General features: G+C 42.4%; 1 protein-coding gene and 1 long non-coding RNA gene across 3 annotated transcripts in view; one reads left to right on the forward strand and one right to left on the reverse strand.

Moving 5' to 3' along the window:
* The window catches only part of RCSD1 (RCSD domain containing 1), a 28,357-nt gene extending 16,318 nt beyond the window's left edge, over positions 1-12,039 (forward strand). The window contains exons 2-6 of the mRNA XM_083498709.1: positions 2,317-2,421; positions 6,095-6,184; positions 7,609-7,680; positions 9,359-9,556; positions 11,040-12,039. Of these exons, the coding sequence (XP_083354835.1) occupies positions 2,317-2,421; positions 6,095-6,184; positions 7,609-7,680; positions 9,359-9,556; positions 11,040-11,654 (1,080 nt within the window). The 3' untranslated portion in view covers positions 11,655-12,039. The remainder of the gene's footprint in view (positions 1-2,316; positions 2,422-6,094; positions 6,185-7,608; positions 7,681-9,358; positions 9,557-11,039) is intronic.
* Positions 1-13,031, reverse strand: part of LOC310704802 — a 42,452-nt gene that overhangs the window by 19,124 nt on the left and 10,297 nt on the right. The window lies entirely within an intron of this gene.

The raw sequence follows: 13,031 nt of genomic DNA on the forward strand, positions 1-13,031 counted from the left end.
CAATACTTCCATGGGCAAAAATCATATTGATTCTTCCTTTGTGACATGATGGGCTGCAGAGTTAGGTGGAATCCTACCTTCCACTGCAGTTCTGAGGGAAAGTGGGGGGATAGTTTCTTGGGGACATCCACTGACTTGCCTGGGAATGTTTATGCCACCCCTTTTGCACGTGTAGTGTTCTGCTGGCAATGTTGCAGGACAGATTTGTGGGTTGGCACAAGATTCCAATGAAGTCTCACTCTTTCCCTGTTGCATCTCTGCTCCATCTGATTGTGCTATCAACTTTGCACTAATTCCACCCACCTCAACCCTTTGGTGTAATGCTCTGCTGTTGTTGGGGACTTTAAATAGTTATCCAATCATCATCAGACAGAGAACTTATAGATATGGTTGTGATTCTCAGAAAGAGGCCAAATGTGAGGTCAAATATTAATACTACAGAGATATAGAGACCCAACCTGGAACAATCTCAAGATTGTTAAAATGAAGTAGCAGCTGGGAATGGACAAATCTTTCAGTTTGTTTTTCATTTTTCCAGTTTTAAGTTCCAGATCAGTTGGTGATTTATTCTTTTAAGTCTTTCTTCATAAAAATTCATCAGCATTTTAGTCCTAATTTAGCCAAACCTACATATGTTTATAAATAATTTTGCCTATTGTACACATTTTTGCAAAATTATTTTCCCTAATATGATACATTTTAATGCTGTTTTCAGTAACGTGTGCATATGTACACTTTACCCTAGTATATGCATTTCTGTTTTAAAGGTTTTCCTTTAATTGTGATATTTGGGAGCATAATCTGAGCATCTGCAGCTGCCAATCCTGCAGGCCACGGTCCATAGCTAGTTTGCTCTTGTCTAATCTTAGAATGGTATGCTAGCTGCCTCCTGTGAATTGAAGGACAAACCTCTTTCTCACACATAGGGAACAATATGGGCGGAAATAGAAGTTATGAGGGAAACAGAGTTCCCAGCTCTTGCAGGAAAGGATTGGAGGGTAAGGGGGTGGGAGTTGTTTAACCTTTTTACTGCCTGCCAATTCTCTCCTGCCAATAACTCTCCCCCTCAAGCAGTTTTAAACAGTGCTTGAATTACAGGCGATCCAGAGTGGGCCTGGTGGTCCCTTTCCTTTTTGTACTGCGCCACTTAGCTATTGTTCTTAGAATACCTCAAGGGGCTCTTAATATGGGTCAAATTGTGTGTGTGTGGGGGGGTGTCTTTCCCTTTTCCCAGTTTGAGCATTTTCTCCCTAGATAGACTCCAGAACTATAAAGGAGTTCTGCCAGTAAAAATGGCCTGGGCTACGTAGCATCTAAAGGAGGGAAACACCAAACAGGGCAGGGGCTTAAGTTTCCCATCCTCTCCCACCAACTAATTTCTTGCAACTATGCCTTGCCCCCCCCCCCAGTCGCCTGCCCCGAACATTACCTTTATTTATTGGGATACTTCAAACTCCCTCACCCTGTATAAAAACAGAAAAGGGAGGAAGCCACTCTGAAAATGAATATGGAACCCCCCCCCCACACACACACAAAATAAGATTTCCAACATTTCAACAGAGAATAAGTAAAATCATCATGCTGAATAATAGACAAAGGTTAACATGCCCTGTTAAGTTATACTCAGAGGAGATCGACTGAAAGCAATAGATGAAAGTCAGGGGTCGGCAAGCTAAGGCCCATAGGCCACAAGCGGCCCACAGGGGTCATTTAACCGGCCCATGAGCCACCCCCGAACCGAGCCGCCTGCTCGGCAAGTCCTTGCACACTGTGCTAAACCGGCGCAGCGCGCAGCGCAGCGCAGGAACTCGCTTCTGCGGTGCCAGAAATCGTGTCTGCGCAGATGCTGGAAATTGCGGGTGTGCACTCTCATGCGCACCCGCGATCTGGCCCATGGAGGGATCTCCACTGGAGTGAACCGGCCCAGGCAAGGTAAACCTTGCCAACCCCTAATGTAAGTCTATTGATTTTCATACCTGGGCGTACCCAGGATTTATTTTTCAGGGGCAGACTTTAGGGGGGGGCAGATCTGAGTTATCTGAGACACAATTCGTCAGTTACTTAAGTATTTTTATTTATTTATTGACTTGATGGGGGGGGGGAGACACAACTGCCCCTGCACTCCCCTGGCTACACCCATGTTTCAATAGGTCTAGTCTGAGTATAGCTTAGTTGGCTATCACTCAAAGACTTCCTGACAGAGCTGGATGTGACTGCCCCTGTTGCTTTATAATAATTGTTTTTAGCTTCAGAATCTCCACTGATTGCCATATTTTTCATACAGTGACAAGCTTTTTGTTTCTGGTCTTTTTTCAGGACAAGCAATCAGGAACCAACATGGTGGAAGAGAAGTCCACAACTCCCTCGGTGGCAAAGCTGGCAGGAAAATTCCAAGATCAGTCATCTCTGTCTGGAAAGGAGGTTAGGTACAATTATCATTGTTATGTGAATTTCTATAGCTGCCCATCAACAAACGTTCTCTGGGTGGCTTACTACAAAAAAATATTAAAACACAATAATAATGAAACCTAACAATAAACAATAACACTTCCTGTTATAGAGGCAGCATTAAAATAGTTTGAAACTCAACCACAAAGGAAAGGGAAATTGAGTGACAGGCTATCTGGAGAACTGATGTTTCACTCTCGAAGGCAGCAGGAACGAGAGACCATCAGCGAAGGGGGCGAGCTGTTCATCTGGTCCTCCTCCACAGCTGCTGGAATTCCTCTTCCTCTTGAGGAAGCTGGCATTTCCATACCTTTGGCTGGCCTAGGGAAGCCTGACCAACCCCTGCTAAATGACAGACTGAGAGTCTGCCTAGGCTCAATCTACCTGGGGAGTTGGGGCTATATAATTACCTGGTCTGGCGAAGTCTCCCCTTTGTGGGGGAGCGACTTTGGGGGTAGGCAAGGGCTGCCCACATAACATCATTTTCTCTGGGAAAGGCCTTGCCCTAGTTGTTTAAAATATTTTAAATTGTTTTAAACTACTGTACAGTACTTTTAAACTTGTGTGTTTTAAAATTTATGGGGGGTTTGGCTGTTTTTTTTAAAATTAAGGGATGTAAGATGAGCCTGGGAAGACAGGAGCTGGGGAGAGCAGGGGGCACCCCAATCACAGTGGTTCTGGGAAAGGGGAGGTATGGTGTTAGTGACTGTGCCATGTGCCAGGCCTCCCACCAACCAGGGGAATTATGGTAGCCCTATCAGCCACCCCTCGGGTCTGTGGCTGCTGCTATAAAGCTTTTAATGGCTTAGGACTGCAATGCCTCAAGGACCACCTCTACCCATATGAACTGACCCAGATCCTGCAATCATCATCTGAAGCCCGTCTTCATCTGACCCCTCCATGAGATGCCCAGAGGGTGGCACCCCATTTGTGGAATGCTCTCCCCAGAGAGGCTCACCTGGTACCTTCATATCTTTAGGCACCTGGGGAAATGTTTTTCTATAACCAAGCCTTTGACTGATAAAACGTTCTATGGGCTTCGCAATGTGTTTGTGGGAGGACTATTGATTTGTTTTTGTTGTGTTAAGTATTTTGTGTTCCCATTTTGTACTTTTATATTGTGAACCACCCTGTGATCTTCAGATGAAGGGCAGTATACAAATTTAATAATAATGTAAATCATGTGTGCTTATGCTTTATTAATCACAGAAATGCATTTATTTATTTTGCATCACTATTCTAGTTTCGCTGTTGGATGAAATGGTCTGCAACTAGATTTTCTTTTGTGCCAATTGCTGCTGGCACTAAACTGTAGAAAATTAATGAAATCTTCAGTTTCAGAAAACAACAGTGCAAGAAGAGAGGGGGTGTGTTTGCATGCAAAAAATGCCTTGAGTTGGGATTTTTAGAATTTTCCTAACACTTTTACACAATAAATTTGCATTTTTATTTATTTTTACTAATTTGTCTTAATTCTTTCTTCAGAGTAGCAAATCCATTGCTATGGTGCCTGTTTTGTATTATCATTAGTAGCAGCATTATCTAATATATAAAGCACTGAATGCCAAAATAGGCTTCTAAGCTGTTTACAAGTCTAAAAACCAATAACACAAGTATTAAAATATAAACAACCATAATTAAAATGCACCAGGGAGCAATCCTATTAAATCATTTTAAAAATTAATAAATTCATAATTAAAATATGCAACAAAACAATCCCATTAAAACAACACAGCAGTTAAAATAGGAGACCATTGCAAAGAGATCAAAGAAACGTTTGTGTTAAATAGGTGTGTCTTCAAAAGCCAGTGGAGTGCCAGTACAGATAGGACCTCTAAAACGTCAGCAAGAAGTGCATTCCATAACACCAGTGACACCAGTAAAAAAAAGCCTTATCAACACAGACACACATCTCTAATTGTTTGTAAATCTTCCATTTTCATCATTATTTTGTAAGCTAAGCACCCCCTCTCCTACATGGGAGCGCACACAAGCTATGGTTTATTTTTAAGGATGCATATGCAAGCAGTAACACCTTTACCCACTTCGTATCAATGATGTATTAATAGGATACTGCACAATTTTTACCAGATCAGGGCTTGTAGCAGGAGCAGGATTGTGCAGAGGTTAAAATGCAATTAGAGCATGCATCAGAAAGGTCTCAAAGGTGCTGATAATCAGGAACCACTGTAGTACCGGTATATTTCCTTAATATATTTTCATTCAGTTTACAGCTGCAAGAACTGCAAATACCATTTTCACAGGCACTTGCAAAATTGCCCCCGAGTCTCACCCCCTTGTTCCTTACTGTTACAAGTTCTTGCAACTAGTCTGATAGTACTTGTGAATATAACTTTGCACCTTAAGTCTTGCTTGGTGACAGTCAGTTATGAAAAATCTTTCAAATGTAACAAGCTTTGTTGCTTCACAGGAGCTAGTGAACTCAGAAAACAATTTATTCTCCTTACTTTGCCTTGAGACACAGCGCGGGCATGTGGAGAGAGTTGTGTCACTTGGTATCAGTAATGTTATAAAAGGTAAAGGTACCCCTGCCCATATGGGCCAGTCTTGCCAGACTCTAGGGTTGTGCGCTCATCTCACTCTATAGGCCGGGAGCCAGCGCTGTCCGCAGACACTTCCGGGTCACGTGGCCAGCGTGACAAGCTGCATCTGGCGAGCCAGCGCAGCACACGGAACGCCGTTTACCTTCCCGCTGGTAAGCGGTCCCTATTTATCTACTTGCACCCGGGGGTGCTTTCAAACTGCTATGTTAATAATAATAATAATAATAATAATAATAATAATAATAATAATAATAATTTATTATTTATACCCCGCCCATTTGGCTGGGCTTCCCCAGCCACTCTGGGCGGCTTCCAAAAGAATATTAAAATACATCAAACATTAAAAGCTTCCCTAAACAGGGCTGCCTTCAGATGTCTTCTAAAAGTCTGGTAGTTGTTGTTCTCTTTGACATCTGGTGGGAGGGCGTTCCACAGGGAGGGCACCACCACCGAGAAGGCCCTCTGCCTGGTTCCCTGTAACTTGACTTCTCGCAGTGAGGGAACCGCCAGAAGGCCCCCGATGCTGGACCTCAGTGTCCGGGTAGAACGATGGGGGTGGAGACGCTCCTTCAGACGCTCCAGGTTGGCAGGCACTGGGACCGAACGACGGGAGCGCACCCCACGGCGGGGATTCGAACCGCCGACCATGCGATCGGCAGGTCCTAGGTGCTGAGGTTTTACCCACAGCGCCACCCGCGTCCCTAGTAATGTTATAGACACTATGCAGTAGGTGACTGTGACACTTTCTGCCCAGCATAGAGTAGTGTAGTAATTTTGTTGAGTGGAGAAAGCATTGCATATTTCTAACAAGAAACAAAAGGAAACAGAAATCATGATTATACTCTTTTTGTCCAAACAGAAAAGACAGGTGAGTCTAGCAAAATAATGATTGTTGTTGTTGGCCTCCATCTGTCTTGAGAGACATTACTGTAGTGGAGTTCTGCTAAATAGGCAGTAACATCTCAAGAGCTTTCCCCAGCCATCTGCTCTTAAGGTCCTTTCCCGATATAAAGATTGCATTTTCCATTTGATTTTCCTTCCTTCCTCTTCTGTCAACTGATAAGCTGCTCCTCTATTTTTAGATACCAGTCACTAAACCAACCCGTAGAAAACCACCATGCTCCCTTCCTCTCCACACAAACAAGGCAGAGCTTGGCCAGAATGGTGAGCTAGTAAGTATCAGTGTTTTGAAGAAGTTATTGTTTCCTTTCCTTTTGTAAGCAGTGTCAGTCTCTCTAAAGATGTAATGGTCCAGAGGTTAGTATGATGGGTGGGCTGGCTGACTAAATGAGTATCAGGTTGATGTTGTTATGCTACACATTTCCTATGTCACTTTAGATCCCAATGGCATCCTTCAATGCTGACAGAGTAGGGAAAGTCAGTCTTATTACAGGTCAAACAACGGTGCACAGACACAATTGGTGCTCTCCTTCTACCACTGGGACATGATTCCATCCACACGAACCACTGATTACTGCTAAGCCATTGCACAGCTGCATAAATTCACTACTACTAGAAGAAAGATAGCTTTCAGGCTAACCTATGGGTGCCCTACCTCATTAAAGTTAAGGCTAGTGTTGCTGTGTAGCATATGGGACATGAAAGGGCAGCTCTGTCTATCTGGACAGTATGAGATGTCAGCTTTGCTTGGATCATATACAACTAGAATAAGCATCAGTCTGTTTGGAGAATCTGAACTGGTTTTCTAGCTGAGATCTAGAACAGGCTTCTCCAAACTGGTGCCCTCCATATGTTTTCCCATCTGCACCAGCCAGCACAGCCATGCTTGTTGGTGCTAGTGTAGGTTGTCATACAAAATATCTGGAGGACACAAAGATGGGGAAGGCTAATCTAAAAGGATAAAGGAACACAGAAGCCACATATCTCTATGAACAACCCAGCTGTTCCAGAAGAAGATGGGTGTACATGTACACATGGTCCAATGTTATATTATTTATTATATTTGTCACTACAAAAATTGTCTTAATTTTTTTAAGCATACAATACAAAATTTAAAATACATCAGAATGTTTTTGTTGTTTTTTTAATGCAAAACTAGTAGAATATCTAGTCATCAAGTGCATGCCATGGGGCCTGGCCTGCACCCTCTAAGTTTGCCTGCTGCCCTCAAGTACAGTCAAGAATGCTGTCCTGTCACCAGTATAGGAAAAAAAAATCCAGACTGCTTGTCTTCTGGATATGAAATGGAGGGGCAGAAACACCCTGCCTTCACCTTAGGCAGCAAAAATACCTTGGGCTGCCCTAAGGTGGAAACAGCAGCAATAGACCCTAAGGGGCCCAAGGCATCTGTGTTTGCCCAGCATGCTAAGGCCAGGCCGTCTTTTCCCCTAAGACTGTTGGGGAACCCACCTTTTGCCCACCTTGAGGTTCCCACATGCATGCTGACGTTTCCCTCTTATTTCTCAGGAGCCCAGTTGTGGCCATTGTTGACTTATAAGGTAAATTCATTATCAGAAGGATTATAACCACAGCTCATTTTGTTCCTTTTCCACCTTTCTCCATGCCTTATGCACACACAACCTTAATGTGTAGTAAACTGCCTATTTGCAGCAGTCTCCTGTTTCTCTTTCTACAGAAGCCATCTCCAAATGCTTCACATCCTCTAAAGGTTAAGGTAAAAAGCTCTCCCCTAATTGAAAAGCTACAGGTAAGATCTGATTACGTACGCATTAGAAGTTAGGATGCAGTCCTATACTCCAAGGAAAGCTATCCCCTCAGCTCCTCCAATAAATATTTCTGGGCCCCCAAAACACCTCACTGATTTTGTTAGTCACAGCAGAAAGAAAAAAATGTTTAATAAATTACCACCCAGCCCAGTACCTTAATAGGATGTAAATCATCCCCTAACTTGTCATGGGATCAATAATTTGATGAATGAGGTGGGGCCCTCACCTTGGTTGATCAGCATACATCAGCTGCATAGGGGGGCTGTGTGTGTTATGTACACATGTGAGTGTATGGGGTAGCCATATCCACCATTAGCATGTGATCCTCAGAGGATTGGCTACGGGTGAATGTGGCTTTGGGGACAAAAAGGGTCAGTCATCTTTGCTATACATGTATTCCCCTTTTTATCACTTTCCATGTGCTTTTAAAATTGCAATGGTATTTGCTTCTGTCAGTAATGCCTGCTTGATGCTAGTGTGGCTAATTGTTAAAGATGAGAGCGTCTGTTTTTGTCCCAGCTCATACTACTGGTATTGTGAACTTGACCCTAGTAATCCACTACAAAAGCATTCCAGGATCCCAGCAATATGAGCTTCCTCATATCACTGCACTGCTAATGACACCCAGGTTTTTCAGCTACACTGGTCACCTTAACAACTGCATTATCTGGGGATTCAGACATGAACAACATCACAACCACATGCTTTTCTCCTGTGGTATTTTTGGTAGTCATCTGGACTGGAAGTGGGAAAGATTTCACAACGCTGGAAGCTTAGGAGCATTCTCTTGATGAAGATGGATAGAGAGATTTAAATCTAATATTATTATGGCTTTGTTCACAAGCTCTCCCATGCCAAGCCACTGAAGATATATTCTCTTGGCTGAGGGGCTGGAAAATGCTTCAGGCTTTCACTGACACAAGAATAGTCTTTGGATCCAGCTATTTGGGAAGGGAAACTATCCTGTCATATCTTCTCTTCTACAGATAATTTGTTAACAATGTCACTGCTAGATACATTTGCTGTTTAAACAAATGTTTTAAGAGCAAGGGCTCCCCCTACGGTCATGTTAAACAATAGTAATTTCCAAATGGTGGGCAGTAGGTCATTCTGGAAGCTTGGGGGTGGGGCGGGTAGAGAACCTCTGATCCTGCAGATGTTGTTGGACTACAACTCCCATCATCCCTGACTATTGGCTATCCTGGTGGGGATTGATGAAGGCCATAGGCTCCATGCCTCACATGAAAAAGCGAACAGGATTCTGAGAGGTACTTCGGTATACAGCGCAAGTTGGTCCATAAGGACGAATGGAGCACTGTCTGTCAGCTTCTTCCTCCTGAGTTTCAGTGTAGCTTCTGTAGAACTCAGCAGGGAGAGGAAGGGGGCTGGCCTTGCCTGTTGGTTGCTCTGGCTCCATCTACCATTGATCTCTCTGCCTTCCAACCCACCAGTGCCAATGGGAACTTGCCACCACCAAATGCATGTGTCCAGTGACAGCGATTAGTGTGGCATTGAGACCTGGGTTCTGAGTTAAGACAAACAATTGAGAACATGTGTGTTAATATATCAATCTGTTAAGTGTACTTCACATCCAGAACAAACTTTTGGTAATAGGTGGGGTGATAATATTGAGGCACAACTGTTTTCTTTTCTTTGCAGGCCAATCTGGCATTTGCTCCAGCTGCCCTGCTGCCAGGAGCTTCTCCGAAAAGCCCTGGCCTAAAAGTAATGGTTTCTCCATTTAACAGCCCTCCATCCACTCCTGTCAGCCCAAAGTCTCAATCAAGTGAAGCTGATGAGACACCAGTTAGTTTTGATAAGCCACCAGAGGGCACTCATCTTCAATTTTATAACAAGGTATGGTATATGTGTGCTGGTCTTTCACAATGCAGGAGACAACTTGTTAGGAAAGAGAGAGAGAGAGAGAGAGAGAGAGAGAGAGAGAGAGAATATGGCTTTTTGTATTGGGGAAAGGATCTAAAGATCAGAGGCACCCATGCTTCCTCCTGCCCTGCCCTGCCTCTCTGTTGCTGCACAACTGGACATGATATACAGATATGTTTTTATTTCTGAATCTGCTGTTTTGCGCGCACACAAAAACCAGTAAATTGTAAAACATGTTTGGGGTTTATTTGTTTGTTTTTTAATGTCCATTTTGCCTACTGTGAAAGATGCTTGAAATGTTTGCTTTGGTGGAAGTTTAATTCTTGCACAATGCCATGGACAAAACATTTTTTAAAGGCCTGTGCACACTGGTAAATAAATATATGCACACATGCAGTAAAAGACGTTTATGGAACATTTGGAGGGTGGGGAAGTAGTAATTGAGTGGAAGTGATAAAATACACAGCACAAGCACCACTATTTATTTATTTAATATGCTGCCCTTCACTCAAAGATCACAAGGTGGTTTACAGAATAAAAATGCAAAAGGAAAACACAAAATAGGTTAGTGTAGATTGGAAATATTGAGATAGTTTTTGGAGGCAAACAACTGAAAGTAATCTTGTGTAAAATAAAGCACATAAAAGTGCACATAGAAAAATCAACCCACATATGCATTACTGTGAGCACCATCTTAATCTAGACCTCCTTACTTCTGTCTGGTTTCCCTGATATTCCTTTCTTGTGCTTCCTCTCTTCCCTGATCTCCAAACAGCCACTTTGGATTTGATCTGCTTGAAAGTTGACCTTGCCTGTTCATCTTGTGCATGCTTGCTTTTGAGGACCTGATCCCAAAGTCATAAGATATTGGCCATGAAGTTCAGTCTTGCCCAAACTACCAGTATCCCAGATATTGCAGTGCAGCATCAAGTACTCCAGGACCATTCACTGGTGCCACTGAACATGTGAAGTCATTATTTCTTTCACTTAGTCTGGGATCAAAAAATGAATAAATAAAATGCTTTCCATAGAAATTTATTTCTTATAAGCAGAAAAAGAATGAGTCAGGACTCTTCAGCCTAAATTCTTGGTTTTCAGATTTGAACACAATCTCATGTTATGGTAGAATCCCTAAAGTTGGCATGGACCAGAGAATCATATTTGTCATCCATGCATGCTATGTTGCCCATCTGTGTAACAACACAACAGTCATATACACACAAAGGTGGGCACAGAAAATAATCTATTAACCTCTTCTCCCCTTTTGTGATAAGGGGCAACCATCTGTTCTCTCTCATGAAAATGAAGATGATGCCAAATGCTATTGATGTAAAGGAGAAATAGTACAGTATATGACTAAGAGTCTAAACATATAAACATCCATGTTGGGTGTTTTGTTGATTTTGCAGCATTGATCTCCTTTATGGTTTTCAATCTCAGCTCTATCCATTTTCAGGTACGCACACGGGGATCAATAAAACGCAGACCACCCTCGAGAAGATTTCGAAAGTCTCAATCAGAATATGGAGATGACCTAGATATAGGGGTGACAGTTTTATCTCAGGAGAATGGTGCTGAGGAGGAGAATGGTGTATTTATGGACAAGAAAAAGGCAACAAAGTCACTCTCTCCCCCTGTGGATGGTCTAGATCACCATGAGAAACAAAAAGAGATAGGATCTGATGAAAAAAACCCACCAGGACTAGTGTCCAGAAGAACAGAAAGCAAAGAGACAGAAGCAGGAGCAGAAGAAACGGTGTTATGCAAAGACAGCAAAGAAGAGAAGCCACATCAGAATGTTTCAGGGGGAAATTCATGTGAGAACATCAAAGACGACAAAGAGAAGAATCCAGATCATGACAATGCAGAGGATACAAAAATAAAATCACAGAAGAGCACTTTGAGTGATAGGGAAGATGGTATTGCTTCTGACCAGGAAATAAAAGATAAAGGAGAGAGGGTGGCTCAATTAAGAGAGAGTGAGGACACACATCTGATATCAGACAAACAAGACACTGCAACTCCAGAGCTTGCAGGAGACACAGAAACCTGTACAAGCTCCAGAGTGTGATAGTAGTAAAATCATTGGGCACACAGTAAATGGGAAACCAAGGTTATGGAGGGATTCCCACTAAAGTACTTTCTTATGAATGAGCAAAAGCTCTTCCTTAAAGGAAAACCCCAAAGATATCAGTGTTATCCTTTTCCTTTGGCAGTTTTTAGGCTATTTACTGCAGCAAATCTGGTCATCTGTGATGGAGGATAGCCTGATACAGACAATTAACATTCTAGGCTTTTCAAGCTGGTGGCACACCAAGAAGAATGATTGTGCAGAGAATTATTGTATGTTGACTTAAGGAATGCAACAGTTACTGGGGCTTTTTAAGCATTTTTCATATAGAAAGAACTATCATGCATTTTAGTTATGTTTTCTGATTAAAGTGGACATTTCCAAACCTCTTGTGGCTTGTCAGCTGTAAACTATGCTGCATGCATAACAATTACATGGTCACCCACACAACCACACAAAACAATCCCTTCTGGTTTAGTTTGTGACTATGGAATAATTTGTTATATGTGGTAAAGGAGAAAATTCCATTTGCAAGAATAACATCTAGCAAACTCTTTTCATCCCCTTTTCTGAAGTATACAAAGTCAGATCATTGTCCATCTAGCCCAGTATTGTCAATACTGACTGGTAACAGTGCTTCCCCCCAGCCCTATTTGGAGAGATCAAGAACTGAACCTAGGATATTCTAGATGCTAACCATATGCACCACCACTAAGTTGCAAGCTCTCCCTATCACATCCAGTTCTGCATATATTGGCCCCACATTGCAAACATCACTGGGAAGATGGAAGGCAAGGGTAGACCATAACAGACCTGTGTGCACACAGTGTGCTGCTCAAATGTGTATATGTGCATCTGTGCTGGAAGAGACCTTATTCTTTCATCTCTATTGGTGTTTCAGTGACTGTCACAAGTATATGATAGAGCAGTGCCCTTTACATTACTAATGACTATATAATTATCTGCCATCCTGCCCTTTATAAGACAAACATTTACTCATATAGCCCTTTGAGTAAAGTATCTCCCCCACCCTAGAAAGGCTAGTCTCCCTGTATAAGATCTCCATCCCTGCCCTAATATGTTTGACTAGTTCCCATGCCATGGCTACAGAAATGGAACTAGTTTAATAGCAGAAATAAACCTTTACTACTGTTCTTGAATGGTGGGGGGAATTATCTGTATAGAGCCAATATGCGATCAATAATCATGCATGGATATGACCATGTCTTATCTGCTGTTGGACCTAAAGTTGTATAGCTACAATATGGTATTTTGAAATAAGAATAATTTATTTTATGATTATTCAAATTTGCTAAGAACTTAAAAATTAGTAATGTTTCTGCCTCAAGAAGCTGACTTATGAAAAGCCAAGCAGCA

This window comes from Podarcis liolepis (genome assembly GCF_965112155.1).
Source record: "Podarcis liolepis genome assembly, chromosome: 4".
Classification (NCBI taxonomy): Eukaryota; Metazoa; Chordata; class Lepidosauria; order Squamata; family Lacertidae; genus Podarcis; species Podarcis liolepis.